The 17,327-nt window shown below is 38.1% G+C and overlaps 1 protein-coding gene across 14 annotated transcripts in view; it reads right to left on the bottom strand.

Moving 5' to 3' along the window:
- Positions 1-1,831: 1,831 nt before the first annotated feature.
- Positions 1,832-17,327, bottom strand: part of PTPN20 (protein tyrosine phosphatase non-receptor type 20) — a 69,152-nt gene continuing 53,656 nt past the window's right edge. For 13 of the 14 annotated variants that reach the window (XM_058671754.1, XM_058671760.1, XM_058671761.1 and 10 more), the window contains 3 exons: positions 13,568-13,783; positions 2,772-2,834; positions 1,832-2,057 (listed from right to left, as the gene is read on the bottom strand). In XM_058671754.1, coding sequence (XP_058527737.1) covers positions 1,992-2,057; positions 2,772-2,834; positions 13,568-13,783 — 345 coding nt within the window. In that variant the 3' untranslated portion in view covers positions 1,832-1,991. The remainder of the gene's footprint in view (positions 2,058-2,771; positions 2,835-13,567; positions 13,784-17,327) is intronic. The other variant, XM_058671762.1, reaches the window with a different exon arrangement.

The raw sequence follows: 17,327 nt of genomic DNA, 5'->3' as shown, positions 1-17,327 counted from the left end.
TGACACATCCACTCCCACAGTCAGCCCTGGAACCTGAAATTCTCTCCATGGTTAGGGTTCTGAGTCCAGCAGTTCAGTTGGTAAGCAATCGCCCAAAAAACCTCCTCTGTGGCCATCCCAGACCTGATTCTTGTGTGTGTTTGCCAATACAGGGTCCGGCACAAACTGTCACCCAAATCGGCCTATGTTCACACACTGGTAGCTGCAGTTGCTGGGTCAGTTTTGTCTCCAATCCCATGTTTTACGAAACACGAGGGTGTTGGAGCCCAGCCCAGTCCTGCTCACCACATACTTGGCCTTCACATAAACCAGTGGGAGCTGCAGTCTAGTCAGAGCAACCCACAAAAACCCCCACCAGGCCTGCTCCTGCCCTGGTTCCCATGCTTGCCAGTATGTACAGCAGACTGGTCCCATCTGTCCCACATTCCATTCAACTCTCATACATGTCGATGGGTATTGAAGCCCAGTGTGTCTCAACCAGCCCCACTATCCAGTCCACAGTGGATGGTGTATTTGAGGATATAATATTTCATTTGCTGCTTCACTCCCTATATGTCCACAAATGGGACTGGGCCAGCCTGAAGCCAGAACTTCATCCATGTTTCCCATTTTTAAATGAGAATTATCAATTTTAACCTAACCAACACAGGTACTCATTCAGTCAAAAGAAAACAATAAATCTCTTAAAGTTTAAGATCTGTAAGGTACTACAAATTTTCTCAACACATCAAATATTCTGATCTCCACTGAGATATATACACTATGTATACACAGACAACTATTAGTTGTTTTGTAGTTTATAAACAGTCTGGTGACCCAAACTCCTGGACCAAAATAGCATATAATTATATGAGCCTATGTTTTTTAAGAAAATGAATGTGACAATGGCCAACTCTCTCCAGAAAAGGAGTATGGAACTTTTCATTTTACATCCACAAATTTGCTTTTCCTGAATTTGGCTCCCAAATTCAAATTCTAAATGTTTCAGCACAGTGGAGTAGTAATGGAAAGAAATTACTTAATGGACTTCGGTGAAGAGAATACTGTAGATCTTGATCTGAAAACAATCCCATGTAGAAATACAAAGAATGACTCAGATTTATGTAATAATCCTTATATCAAAGTTTATTGGTTAACTAATGGGCACAGTAAAATGCAATTAAAATACAGTATTTGCTTTTAACAAAGCAAACTGAATAATCTGCTAAGTATTAGGGTGGGACTGGAACAAACTCAAGCAGGCAAACATTTCCTCTTGGATTTCCTATGTAAACATCTATTTAGTTCTGGACTGTTCACCAGGGTGCCTGCAAGACAGAGACGAGAACTCTGTCCACCCGTGGAATGTTTTTCATGCCAACAGGACCTTGTCCAGCTGTGCAGAGAAGGCAGCTCCTCCTCAGAGTTCCCTGGAGCCCCACAGGAGTGTCTAAAACTGAGCAAAAGGAATTCTACATGTGTCCAAAGTTAATCCACTAATTGGACTCTTTTTGACTGGGTTTCTCAAACACCAGCTGGAACTGCAGACTCTAGCTAATGAACATGGATGAATGTTTGTTTGAAAATGCCTTTAAAAATCACCAAGTGAACCTATGGCTTTTTGGCCCCATGTTCTCCCAGAATAAGGGCTTATAAAAGTCTCAGAAATCTTCAGCTCCCTTTAGTCACTTATCCAAATAAAATTTTAATGAATACAGTTTAGGTTGTTTATTGGGCTCTGTAACCCCATCAAGCAAATAGTTAGGCCGTGTAACCTCTGTCTCACTGGAAAGCCTGGGAGAGACTGTGGAGCGTGTCTAATGAGACACACGGGGAAGCACTGCTCACCCACAGCAACCGACGCTGCCCTCAGGGAGCTTTCAGAAAGAGAATCTGTGGACCTAGGAAACACACTCCCATGAACAAGGCCTTTGGCACTGCTCCCACATGTCCTTTGCGAGGAAGTTCCAAGCCACTTCATCATCTCAAGCGAGAGGCAACAAAAGTCTTTTTTAACCCAAAGTGAAAAGTTTCTGGAGAACTTCAAGCACAACTTCGTAACAAAAGCTATACTGCTCCTATATATGCACATATGAGAGACAACAGAATGTTAAGTAATTTTATACTGCGAAATACTTTCAAATGACACATTTGTAATTTTCAACCACACGACAAAGTTCCTCAAATAGAAGAAGCAAACAATTAACTATAAACACTTAAACAAGTGCTTATTTATGCAGATACATTTTAAAAATATAAGTAGATGAAACACCATAATATAGTTTTTGGTCTTTTGTTCTAGAGCTAATTAACTGAAGGTTTAACTGAACTGCGGTGAAAGGTTTGATCTCAATGTCCTTGCATTTTTCTTAGCTAACTCAAGTTCTAAGAAGTCTCCCACATTAATTAGTTAATCATATTATCTTGATCTTCTGATGATTAGTAACTAATCTGTGGCATACATGATATTGCTATGACGTGCCAAATCAGCATCTTATCATCTGAGTTATTAAAAATAACACTTTCTCTATGACTTAGAGAACCTTGCTATGGAAAGGGCATGCATTTGGAGACCAGGAGACTTCAGGTTCAGTTCTGGTTATATCCCAGCTGTCTATGGATCCTAATGACAGATATCCTCTCTTTGAACTTGAAGTACTTAATCAATAATGTCAGAGCGCAACTAGTATCTACCTCAAACAGTAAGGCTTCAATTGGACCTTGCAAAGTGCTAATCAACGTGAACCGTTACATTCTTTTCTCTTACTACAATCTACGGGGTGAACACTTACCTTCGTTTGAATCATGCCGTAACGTTGTTCTCTCATTTGGGCCACTATATTTGAGATGCTGAACTATTAATAAGATGACAGAGATTTTGTATTAGACATGCAATGGATAACACACAATGAGATTACCAAATAATTGTGCCATACCTCTCCTTCCAGTGAAAGACCTCAAGACTTAATTGTAAGTCTTAATCACAACAACTATTGTAACTGTTGTAATATAGTTCAGTGAGTAAGGAAGCACCCACTTCCAATGAGAAATGCTCACCAAGGGAATACCATTTATGTCGAAGGGAGAGCCTGAAGTCATGCTGTAATTCTGGAAGAGCACAGGAGACTTCCTCTAGCCACAAGAGTGGTCTAGCTGTCTCTCACATAAAGAGCCCTGTGGCATCCAGTGGAAACCCTGAGCAACCACCAGCCTGGCCTAAGATTCTGCACAACTGAGGCAGAATGCACACCCATCCGTGAGGACTGCCCACAGTGGGCTGAATCAGGAACTGTGGACTTGCGGCAGTGTGACACTGAGACAGCACTGAGGAACGAGAATCACACAGCAGGGTACAGACCACATCTCCTGTGCCCAACGTGTCTAAAAAGTCATGTGTGGTATAGTCTGAGGGCTAGCCATACAGCAAGGCTGTGCTGACACACATCCACCTGAAAAGAATTAGTACCAGAATACGTCAGCAACTTAACACACACACACACACACACACACACACACACAACCAGTCCAGTTAAGAAAGGGGCAAAGGACCTGAATAAGCAACGGCGAAAGAATACATTTTTTAAAATGCTCAATGTCACTCTTAGGAAACACAACTCAAAACCACAAAGAGATATGACCTGGCCCCTGTCAGAATAGTTAAAATCCAAACAACGTGGGGAAAGAGGAACATTTGTACTCTGTTGGTGGGAATGCACAGACGGTTCTTTAAAACACTGGAAATCGACCTGCCGGATGACACAGCAATTCCACTTCAACCAAAGAAATACTTGCACCATGTGTGTAAACTCAAGATTTGGAACCAACCAAGGTGCTCATTATCAGATGAACAGATAAAGAAAACGTGGTATATAGACATAATGGAACCTTATTCAACTATAAAAAAGAATCAATGATTATTTGCATAAAATATATATAACTAAAGGACATCATGTAGAGTGAAATAAGCTAGACACAGTAAGACAAATGCTGAATGTGAAAGCTAAAATTTAAAAAGGGAAAAATGAAAAAGCAAAACAACAAAATAGGAATATCTGTACCAGTATTACTGCCAAAACTATTGTTATCACGTTATTTTATACTTTTTACAAATCAATGACTACTAAGAGTGTTATATTACTATAGTTTTGATGACCTTTGGTTACCTAAAAATTCACTGTATTTGGCAGAAATAATCATTCACTAAACTACAGGTTTGGGTTTTTTATGTTTTTTGTCTTCTCTCTCTCTTTTTTTAAATTTACCTGTTACACTTCTTATTCTCCAGATATCAAGCTTTTTATTGTAATATAAATTTAAAATGTGTTATTTCAAAAGCTATAAAAAGGAACAATGAGGAAGAAGGAATGAAAATTCTGAGAATTTTATCTAAAACCAGATTTTAATATGTTAAAAACTGAAAAATTTTTAAAATATTTTTAAAAACCTTAAATCACTGCTTTGTCATTTTAATAATTTAGAATTTTAATTTTGTGAAAGATGTATTTTATACACAGGAACTAAAAAGGTCCTATAAATTCTTCATCCAGTTTCTCCCAGTGACACCACTCCAAAATTAGCACTGACATCAGACCAATCCATAATCTTAATCGAACTTCACCAATTTTACAGGCAGGTGTCTGTGTATGTGTGTGTTGCTATGCAGTCTTAACACTTGTGGAGTGTCAGATAACTGTAACCATAGACACAACACGGAGTTGTTCCAAAGTCAGACTTTTTTGTCCTATTCCTTAAAAGACACGTTGACCCATCCCAATCCCTTATTCTTGGCAACCAACAATCAGCTCTCATTCTACACTTTTGTTATTCCAAGGGTATGTGAATACAATCATACAATGGATGAGCTTTTAAGGTTGGCTTTATTACTGTTGTTCACTTGACATCACTACCTTGAAATCCATCTAAGTCACTGCATGTTATCCAATCCTTTGTATTGCAAAACAGTATTCTTTTGTGTGGATGTATGCCAGTTTGTTTAGCCATCAAATTTCTGAAGGACATCTGGGTTGCTTCCAGTGTTTGGCTATTATTAACACAACATACAATGAACATTTGTGTGCCATTTTTTGTGTAAACATACATTTCCATTTCTGCACACTAAATGTCCAATGTTCCCTCATAGGGTTATGTGATAAGTTTCATGGGCAGTGTCTACTCTGCACCATTTTACAATCCCAATGTAAATAAAGTATGAGTAGTTCAATCTCTTCAAATCTTCAGCAGCATTTCGTGCCAGTATTGGCTGCCACTGTTTTCTTCTCATCATGGTTTTAATCTGAAAACTAATGAAGCTGAACATCTTTTCACATTCCTTTTTTGCATTTCTAATTGGTTTATGTATGGTTTTCACTATTGACTTCTGAGAGCCCCCTATTGAGTCCAGATAGAAGATCTCTGAGGATTTGTGATTTGCAACTAATTTCTTCCATTTTGTCGCTTCTCTTTTCATCCTTGTCATGCAGTCTTTCACAGGAAAAATCACTTAATTTTCTAAGATCGGTGATGGCAGGAATATTTGCTGTCACCATTTCTATTTAAGAGAAGATTTGACATCCTAGGCAAATCAGTAAGGCCAAAGATACACATGAGGCAAAAGAGTAGAAAGGATGAGGTAAGTCTATCTTCAAATGGCATACTTGTCTATGTAGGAAATCCTAAGGATTCTCAAATTTCTAGAAGTCTCTTAGGACTAATAAGTGAATTCCACAAGGTCATAAGATACAAAACCAACACACACAAGAATCAATTACATTTGTATATACTAAATTGCTGTGTAGAAACTGCAAGTAAAAACACGACATTGTTTATAATCACTCTAAAGAAAGTAAAATAGGATAATACTACCAAAACGCAAACAGAAAACGTATATCGTAAACAAAACAATGATACAGAAACTGACAAGGAAGATCTAAACAAACAATACAGAAATGCTACGTCCATGCTTGGGATGATTCAACACAGTGAAGAAGTCAGTTCTCCATAAGGTGATCTGTACAGAAGTGAAAATAACTTATATCAAAATCACAGTGAGTTATTTAGTAGACAGCCGTGCTAATTCTAAAATTTATCTAAGAAGTCACAAGTTCTAGACTAAGTAAAAATAATTATGACAAAGAATATTGTGAGAGAATAAATTGCACTGATTTGCTTTCAATTTCTTTTTTTTTTTAATTTTTGTTTTATTGTCATCATTGTATGATACAGTTCCATAGGCCCTGGGATATTCCATACCCTCTCCCCTAATCTCCCCTCCCAGTGAGTTCTCCCGTATCATTACAACAGCCTAGTTCCTCATAAACAGTCACAAGTCTATCACTGTTGGCATGGACAATGGCAGAGAGTCCAGCCTCCCTTTGTCAAGACACATCCAACAGTTTGACTGGGAGTCCATCCTTGATCTGGAAGTAGAGATGCACACTGCACCGTATCCTCACATCTGGACATGTCAGTCTCCACTACACAGTCATTAAAAATCTCCAGTGAAAAGCCACAACAAAACCAACAACAGGAAGAAAAACAGAAATTTACAATGCCATGAAGTTAAAGAACATGACACTGGATATGATACTCTTCATCATACAATTACTATATATCCCCTCAAATGAAAAGCCACAAAGCAAAATCAACAACAGGAAGAAATAAAAAAGAAATTAACAACACCATGAAGTTAAATAACATGCCACTGAATGACTAATGTGTCAGAAATGAGAAAGAAAACCAAGAACCTTCTTGAAGGAAATGATACTACTGTATCATCTATGTGTCATTACAGAATTTAATGAGAAAAAAAATGTGTTCTAAAGAGATGAAATTGAAAACATCAAAATCCATGAGACAGTTTCTACTGATCTTTGTTGGTGAGATGTAGCTCCTGTAGGCAACAAATAGATGGGTTTTGTGTTTTCAATCAACACTACTAATCTGTAATATTTGATTGATGGGTTTAAGCAATTTACATTTGGGGTTAATATTAATGGATTAATATCTATTAATATTAATGGATTAATGGTATTTTGATTAATTACTATTAATGGATTAATGGTAATTTGGTCCTGTAATTTACAATCAGTTGTTCATTGTCTAATGTTTCTCTGTCTGTCTCAAATTATGATGTTAAAGCTTACAGCACAATTATGGTAATCCAAAGTACAGTACTAGCAAAAGAACATAATCTAACAGAACAAAGAATAACCTCAGAAATACGTTCATAGAAATAGCCCAATCAGTTTCGACAAATATACAATAGCAACTGAACAATTAGTTTTGAAAGACTGCATATAACCACAGGCAAGGAAAAAAAAAGAACACCTAAATCTCATGCCTTTTACAAAAATATATCATGAATGAGAACAAGATATAAATTCTTAGAATATAGAAAACACACTTCAGGATGGCGATTTTTTTAAAATCAAAATCAGAAACCATGTTCTTTTGACATTCATCTGCCCATCAATGGGCACCTAAGTCGATTTTATAGCTTAGCCACAGTGAACATGGGAGTGCAAATGTTTCTGACATAGCAAGTTCAGTTCCTCTGGATAGAGAGCCAGTAGTAGAACTTGTGTATAAGAACAGTAGTTTCTAGTTTCAATTTTTTTCATACTATCTAAATAGCTGCACATCTACCAGCAGTGTGCAAAGTTTCCTATTTTCCCATGTTTGTGTTGGTAATTTTATTTCTTTCACTTCAATTGGGGTGAGGTGATAATTGCACTGTGATTCTGATCTGCATTTCCAGGATGATTAGTGTTGTCAAGCAATTTGTCACGTCCCATTAGCCACTGTATGTCTTCCTTAAAGAATATTTTATTCAAGTCTTTTCACCTATATTTCGGCCAGATTGTGTGGATTTTTGCCATTGAGTTGTTTGATGCCTAAGGAAACAGTCTGGATATTAATCTCTTGTGGGACAGATAATTTGCAAATGTTTTTCTGTAGGTTGCATCTTTACTTTCTTGATTGTTTCCTATTCTGGTACAGAAGTTTTTCACTTGGATGTAATTTCTACTTTTCTACTGTCTGGTTTTTGCGTTCTTAGCCAAACACTCCTTTGTCCAAACCACTATCATGAGGCATTTCCCCTATGTTTTCTTCTAGTAGCTTCGCAGTTTCTGGCCTCCAATTTGCATCTCTAATCCATCTGATTTTATTTTAGCACAAGGTAATGGAGGTAAGGGTGTATTCATGGTCTACGCACAGGTATCCAGTTTTCCCAAGATCACCTATTGAAGATACAACATGTGTCTTTTCCTTCAACATGTATTACTAAAGAGCTTTTGTATGTTTCTGTTTATTCTGTTCTACTGGTGTGAGTGTCAATTATTTTCTAATAGTATGCTATTTGGTATAGCATTGCTTTTTAGTATGCATTTTTTAAGGATTCATTTCTTTTTATTGGCAAGTCACATTTACAGAGAGAAGACACAGAGAAAAAAAAATCTTCCATCTGCTGGTTCACTCCCCAAGTGGCCACAACAGCCAGAGCTGAGCTAATCCCAAGCCAGGAGCCAGGAGCTTCTTCCGGGTCTCCCACATGGGTGCAGGATCCCAATACTCTGGGCCATCCTCCACTGCTTTCCTAGGCCACAAGCAGGGAGCTGGAATGGAAGTGGAGTAGATAGGATATGAACCGATGACCACATGGGATCCTGGCTCTTACAAGACGAGGAATTTAGCCACCAGGCTGTAGTGCCAGTCCCAGCTTTTTAGTATATTTTGAATTCAGATAGTGTTATACCTTTAGCTTTGTTGTGGAACAGAAGATTGCCTTGACTGTTTGGAGTCTTTTGTGGTTTCATATAAATTTTAGACTGTTTTTTCTATTCCTGTGAAGAATGTCATTGCTATGTTCATAAGAACTGCCTTAATCTTTAAATCATTTTGAATAGTATAAATTGTTTAACGTTAATTGTTGCAATCCACACAGAATATCCATTTATTTGTGTTCTCTTCAACTTGTTTCACTGATATTTTGGTTTTCATTGTAGAAATTTTACATTTCCAAAATGTTACTTTTTGTTGTTGTTGCTAATGTAAATAACAGTGCTTTCTTGATTTTATTTTTTCATATAATTTGTGACTGACAAATAGAAATACTACACAATGAAATACAGTTCAGACATTTAAAAAGAGAATAGAATTCTGTCATTTTGGGTAACACAGATAAACCTCTTGAATTAAAGAAACCAAGCACAGAAAGACAAATACCACATTATCTAGCACATTTGTGAAATATAAAAAGCTGACATCGTCCCCTATGCAGTAGATCAATGGTTACCAGAGGCCAGCAAGCTTAGGAGGGAGGAATAATGGGTATAAATGGGTCAATTTGTATAAAATTAAAGTTAGGAGTAAAACTTTATATTCTACAGGATAATCAGGATTTTATAGTTAACAATATTGCAAGGTATATTTAAAAATAGAAGACTATTCTAAATGCTCATACCACAAAAAAAAATGATAAATGTTTGAGGTGACCAATATGCTGAATAGTATGATTTCATCATTGCAAAGTGTGTACATATATTGGAACATCACACTGTATTTCAAAAATAGATACATACATATCAGTTAAAATAAAAATTAAATTTTCTAGGAAAAGTGACATACAATGCTGGAACTTCACATCTGCACATAATGCTCAAAAGAAATGAATTCAGGGGCCTGGCGGCGTGGCCTAGTGGCTAAAGTCCTCGCCTTGAATGCCCCGGGATCCCATATGGACGCCGGTTCTAATCCCGGCGCTCCACTTCCCATCCAGCTCCCTGTTTGTGGCCTGGGAAAGCAGTTGAGGATGGCCCAAGGCGTTGGGACCCTGCACCCACGTGGGAGACCTGGAGGAGGTTCCTGGTTCCCGGCTTCGGATCGGCGCGCACCGGCCATTGCGGCTCACTTGGGGAGTGAAACATCGGATGGAAGATCTTCCTCTCTGTCTCTCCTCTCTGTATATCTGACTTTGTAATAAAATAAATAAATCTTTAAAAAAAAAAAGAAAAAGAAATTAATTCAGTATCACAGAGAGACACTTGAGCTCCCATGTTTTTCAATCACTATTCAAATAACTCAGATATGGAAACTGTATTAATTTTCACAAATATTGATGTATGAATGGACAAAGAATATAAAAATATTACATTTGGAAGGAATAAATCCAGACATTTGTCATGAATCTTGAGGACACTCTTCCTAATAAAATAAGCCAGACTGAAAAAAGATACATACTGTTTTATCCAAACTTCCATGTAGAATCTTTAAAACGTCCAAGTCTCAAAAGCAGAAGGTAGAAAAACAACTGCTTAGGCCTGATGGGGTGGGGTAATAGGGAAATGTTGGTCAAAGGGCACAAATTTCAGTTTTAAGCTGATTAGGTTCGGGGGATCTAATGTACAACATGGTAACTATCGTTATTAATACTGTTTTTTATAATGGTATTGTTTATTGGCAATTTTCTGTCAGCAAATCTTATGTGTTTTCCCCACATGCCATCCCTTATCCCCTCAATCACACACACACAGTGGTAACTAAGTATTAGTTAAATAACCTGAGAAAATCAGTTCCTATCATATGTGTACATCAAATCATTGATTGGTATGCTCCAAAAATAAAACAAAACATCATCAAATCAGTTTGCTGCTTTTATAAAGGCTTTTTAAAAGAATCTAAACTCAGCATTAGGCAAACTATGAAAGTAAACTTGCATTACTCATTACGCTAAATGTACTGATGACAAATAAGCTTTACTAGACTGTTGGGGTAAATAAAAAATATATAGCTTTCTGAATGTGGCTGAAGTGGTGACTAAATAATGCTGATGTAAGTTATGGAAAAGAAGACAAAATGTTTTGTATTAATTTTACCTGAATTCCTTGTGTATTCAGTTTTATAGTCATTATGGATTATGAAGAGTTAAAACCACATTGTGTTATTTGTAAAGATGCACTGACTACCAAAACACAGAAATGATTTGACTCATTAGTCATTTACATAAAAAAGTAATTGAGAAACCAGAATTATGTTAAATAGTGTGTGTTGAAAAGCTAACAGAGCTGATGGTTGGTACCTGGCATTAATACTCTGCAAGTTGTCTGTGAAACTACCTTGACTTGCTAAAACTGAAAAATCATGTGGAATTGCTAAACAATCATGAAAGACTTATTAAAGAGGTTTTCTTGGAAATACATGGCAAAAACGATAATTATTTTCTAGTTATACTACAAGTTGATAAACATGAGCACTAGCTAATGATGAGTGGTGTCAAGTACAGAAAACACAAAAAGATTTATGATTTTATCACATGATGTTCAAGTCACACATGTACTGAAGAAATTATGTAGCGATATCTGTACATTTGTTAGATTACAATGGTAAATATTCTTTTATATTTTCTGTACTTGACACCACCCATCACTAGCTAGTGCCCATGAAGTGCAAAGCACTGCATTCTGTCAATAAATGTGATGTGATTTGAAACTTAAGTTCTGTGTAGGATGATGTTCTTGTAGTAACTTTGCAATGACCAAAGGGGAAAAAAAAGGAAAGAAAAAATTATATCAGCAGATAAACCAACACTTCATTTATAAAGTCTTGCCATTGATGTAGTTCAAATTTAAACACACTTAATTAAAAATTAAATGACCATAAAAATAACAAAGAAGCACAAATGGTACCATTTCTGCAGACTTGCACGTCTTTAGAATAACAGTTGAGAAGCAATCTTGAGTCACCAGGCCATAGCACATCCTTTCTACACAGCATGCCCCAAGAGAGACTGTCCATCCGTTCCACAGCACTCGGACTGGTCTGTGCCCTGCTCAATACCATCAACCCTCTGATCACACACTGGGGCTCCACAGCAACACATCAAAATGCTCCCAAAGGTTCTAAAAGCTTACTCTCAATTTCTGTTTGTCTTGTTTCAGATAACAAACAAGTTCTGATAAATAAAATTCCTGAGAAGAATGGAGAGGAGCATCAGTGAAGGCACTGAGATTGGTGATAGTTCAAGGTTCCATGGAAGGCCAATAGACAAAGGATGTATTTTCTAGTTCTGAATCACTGTAGCTCATTTAAGTGTACTTAATTATAACTTATACTGTCATTTTAAGTACCAAATATACTGACAGATGACTGATTATAAGACACATTTCTAAGTAAAGTGTTCCTTGAGGACGAAATATGGCATTCGCACTTTGTATAGTTTTTACAACAGAGTTAAGAATAAGAATAAACAAAAAGATATGATAAATAAAAGCTAAATCAACTACAAAATGCATTTTCTGCTAAAAAGAATGAAACAATATTACTCAAGGAACTCAGATTCATACTATTTTCAGGATGTTTGAAGATGTCTATCATTTCTTGGCCACCCAGTTGATTTTCATTATTTGTAATGACAGTCTCTGGAATTTGCTCTAAAGATCATCCTTCTTTCTTTCTTAACCATATGGCCCACACTTGTCCTGACTGACCCAAGTGGAAAGTAACACTCTAAGTGACTAGATCAGAGAAGGGGCTGAAACTCACTCAGCAAAGTGAAAAGCCGGGAGATGCTGGTACAATCTTCCAAAACAGACAAGGCTCTTGTGTGCTCACGGGAGTAAATTAGACATTTTTTTTTTCTACTGGAGTCTGAGGAGTGCTAGAACTAGAACAGCCATTTTGCGGCCATGGTGCAAGACCATCACTTTTGGGGTATGCCTGTATAAGGTCTTGAGAGGGCAGAAGATTTGACACTTGTTCTGGCATCAGCATAACTGCAAAATATGCACAACAGGGCAAGTTTTTTGCCACCTCTGTTTTCTAATGGATCTTCACATTCCTTGTAAGTCATCATAAGAGCACCTTTTCCCTCAGGGCGTGATCAGTAAGCAAATATTCTACCTCCACGCTTCTGCAGCACAAGGAAAGCCTTTTGGGACAAAAGCTTAAATCACATTGCCTAGTTGGTTTAGTCAATTAGTAAAGGAAATAACCACGTGTCTGATTCCTGTGTCTGTTTCCTAACTGACCGCAAATTCTGGGGAAAAGTAAATGATTATCAATGACGGCTGAAACCCAACAGTAATATTATCAGTATTTTACACATGAGAAAGCTGGACTTCAGAGAGGATAAGCAATTTAGACTGAATCACCAGAATCTAAAGTATGTGGCAAAACTGGCAGCCAAACCCTGGCACCTCTCATTAACTCTAAACTCTACATTTTTTCCAGTGTGCTCATGTGTATGTTATATTACATTCATTAAACACAGACCCATTTCATCAACATTTACTAGAAAAATTCTGAAATCCATGTGTGCCAATGGAGGGAAAGAAAAGGAAGAGGAATACACATTGACTGTATTCTATGATGTTCCACATCTTGTCCTAAGTCATTTATTTACACAGAATATGTTAATTCTCACAGTGACCTCCAGAAACCTTCAGCAAAGTCAGTGATGAGCAGGTGTCCAAAGCTTATGTGCTTCGCATCATCAAGTTAATCTGGGAGGCCAATCTTCCCATACTTGCAAGCTCTGAGGAGCAGTGTGTTTACAACAGCATAAGCACCTCTGTTTGGGTCACACACTTACAGAGTAGTTCTTCTCGATGGCACAGAACACAACATCCAGACACAGGAACACCCCTGTACGGCCTACACCAGCACTGCAGTGGACAACCAGGGGTCCTGTAAGGTGGCTCTTCCTCACATAACGAACAAATTTTATGAAATACTCTGCTGAGGCAGGAGTGCCATGGTCTGGCCACTTGATGAACTGCATCTGTTTTACAAAGTGCTTAGTTCCTGTCTGTTAGAGAGAGACAAAGAGGTATTCATCAATGCCTTACAATAGAGATCTCATTCAACTTCTACTACGCCACTGCTGTCACTAATAATAATAATGATAATAATAATAATAGTCATACAATGGTACCTTAAGTGTAGTGCAAAATAACTAATAACTTAGCGTGTATTTCATGAACAAATACAAGACAGGTGTTCTAAGCCTCCAAGCAGACGGTGAGGTCAAGAATGAAAAATGGTAACCAACCATATTTAATCAATGTGCCCTGTATACAAAGACTGAAATGTCACATGGTTGACCATACATACATGCAATTATTAACAAAAGCTTTTTAAAATTAAAACGTTTCAAGAAGAATTGGATTTTTAAAAGTTGGGACATCCATATCCATAATGGAATGCCTGGTTTTAAGTCCCAGCACCACTCCTAGCATTCTGCTAATGCACACTTAGAAGCAGCAAGTTGGGTCGAGCGGCTGGGTGCTTGCCATCCTCATACGAGCCCCAGAGATGGCTCCTTGCATCAGCCTGCTCCAGACCCAGCAGCTGCCAGCACCTGAGGCATGAACAAGCAGATGGAAGATCTCTCGTTCTTTCTGCCTTTCAAATAAAAGGAAAAAAACTTATCAAACAAACTCCATATTATGAAAAAAACTATGCAGGGATTTCAAAACTAGTCTTGCAAGAAAAATCGTAGTTTTAATTCAATCTTCCCCATTTTTTTAAGTACTGTTGGAAGGTATTACATTAGTATCAAAAAGAGTTTTCAAAAACTAGATAAGCATCATTCTGATGCTTATAAGAATTCTGGAAATTTCAGGAATAGAAGTTTTTCTGCTTTTACAAAGGAACACACAATAACAGCAATAAGAGTAACTAATGAGTAACAAATATTGAGCATTACTATGTGCCTGCTGCCTACTACTAGGGACATCACATAAATGATCTCATTGAGTCCCACATCAACCCTTCGTGGGAAGCAGTTTCACCCTCGTTTTATAAGGGATGGGGTAAGGAGGCCTGAAAGACATATGCTTGGTGAGAAGAGTCACACGTTTAAAGCTGGAACTGTAACACAGGACTCCTGAACCCTCATCTACTATCTTTCTTGGGAACAGTTGTAGAAAAGTGGATGTTTCAAATCACTTAAGAGTAAAAGGTGGGACGGGATCATTATTAATGAGACAAGAGACAACCTATCAGCTTAAATACTATATAGTACATTTAATCAGAATAAGTAGGTCCCTGATCAGGAGAGGGTATGAAGAGACTATATGGAGTGTGATTAATGACCAGGACACAGTGATGCCTACTGCTGTGCTGTGACAAAATAATGAAACTCTCCTCTGGTTGACACAGAAAGCATGAATAAACCAAGGAGGACACCATCCTCTCCCAAGTGTGGGAACTTAGGGGGGCGGGGAAGGAAGCTGACCTAAGTTCCCTTAATCAAGATGTTGGTGCTCACAACCCTCTTCTTGTGTTAAATAGCTATGGCAATTTATGCTGGTTAATTTTATGGGTCAAATTGGCAGGGCACTAGTACCCAGATATTTGGAGATTCCAGACATTTCTCTGAAGGTGTTTATTTTTCAGGTGTGACTAGCATTAGGTCAAGTAGACTGAGTAAAGCAGGTTACCTCCACAATGCTATACCCTGGCCAAGGTTCTACAGTCAGTCTTGGCGCTGTAATACTTACAGACAGATCACCCAGTGTCTCCCATTTGACCTATATTCCCCAAATGCACACATCATTTGGAACTGACTTATTCAGTGTCTTTCTTCCCCAGTGATATTTTAAGTACTCTAAGAATTACAAGTGTGTCTATCTTCTATCCCCAGGATCACTTTTTTAACTAATTCATATTTCTTCTCCTGGAATAAAAATCCCTCTTCCTTTTGAATTTCATACCTCTTGGCTTCATCTCCACCATTCTATCACATCATGGCCAAACCTCCACATTCTCTGACAATCCCAACTTTCTCTCTATCACAGATTCTGACACGAATCAAGCCAACTCCATTGTCTTAATAGCCCAACAGATACTCCAACCTCATACTTAATTCCTCTCTTGCAGGAAAGGCCATGGTCTTTCAAGAACCCCCAATGAAGAACACTCACCATCACTTATATAAAAGCGATTTCGCAGTTCTACAATTCCAATATCAACTTCTGACCAGAATCATTGTGGCTGCCACTTCATGTGTGCTTGCCTTTCACAAGATGCTCAAATGGTACTCTCTAACTTTGTGCCCCCATTTACTCCTAGTAGACTGGCCTCTGATTCTATTCACATCTTTAGGCAACTCTGGACTGACAAAACCTTGATCATTTGGACCTCACCACATGCACTAGACAACATTGTACCTTTAGCCAATCCCATGATTTTCAGGAATCCCGTAGTTACACTGCTGGAAAGAAAAGATTCACAGTTTCATATCTTGTTGCTATTGCAAATTCATGAGCCCAACCTCAGCAATTCTTTTCCTGGTTATTGTCTGTGTTCCAATCAACTTTGGTGATTATTCTAGACTTCACTACCCATTACTGCTGTTGACCATATGCTATCATCTACCTGATAATCCTCCACTAGAGAAATTAAACTGATCACTTTCTCCTAGAAAACATCCCTTTTCTACTTTACAAATCAGAAATACATACTATTCTAGACCAACACTTCCTGGTGGAATTTCTATACTGCTGAAAAATGTTCTATATCCATACTGCCCCAAATGGTAACAACTAATAATATGAGACTGGTAAGCATTTTAAAAAAAGTGCCTATGCAAAGGAGGAACTGAATCTGTCATTTTATGTAAATTTAAATAGACACATATGGCTACCATATTGAACACCATAATTTCCCAAATTTCCTTCTGTCACTTACAAGTCACAATTACAAATCATGTGTAAGTCTGCCAATTTTATCTGGAAAATAAATGTTTCTGTGCTTTTCATCTCAAAGCCACTGCCCTGTTTGAGCATGCCACTCCCTTCTCAGTGTCTCCCAACTGTCTTCATGCTTCTCAACTGATATTTGCCATGTTCCTACTTAATTTTCTTAAAATTTTTTTAAAGATTTATTCATTTTATTACAGCCAGATATACACAGAGGAGGAGAGACAGAGAGGAAGATCTTCCGTCCGATGATTCACTCCCCAAGTGAGCCGCAACGGCCGGTGCGCGCCGATCCGAAGCCGGGAACCTGGAATCTCTTCCGGGTCTCCCACGCGGGTGCAGTGTCCCAATGCATTGGGCTGTCCTCAACTGCTTTCCCAGGCCACAAGCAGGGAGCTGGATGGGAAGTGGAGCTGCCGGGATTAGAACCGGCGCCCATATGGGATCCTGGGGAGTTCAAGGCGAGAACTTAAGCTGCTAGGCCACACCGCCAGGCCCTCTTAAACTTTTTTTATGGGAAATGCAGAGTTACAGACAGAAGGAGAGACAGAGGGAAAGATCTTCCATCCACTGGTTCATTCTCCAAATAGCCACAACGGCTGGAGCTGAGTTGATCTGAAGCCAGGAGCCTCCTCCAGGTTTCTCACA

This window comes from Ochotona princeps, chromosome 13 (genome assembly GCF_030435755.1).
Source record: "Ochotona princeps isolate mOchPri1 chromosome 13, mOchPri1.hap1, whole genome shotgun sequence".
Taxonomy (NCBI): domain Eukaryota; kingdom Metazoa; phylum Chordata; class Mammalia; order Lagomorpha; family Ochotonidae; genus Ochotona; species Ochotona princeps.
Note: the sequence above shows the minus strand (reverse complement) of the source record. Positions and strands in the feature narration are given on the sequence as shown.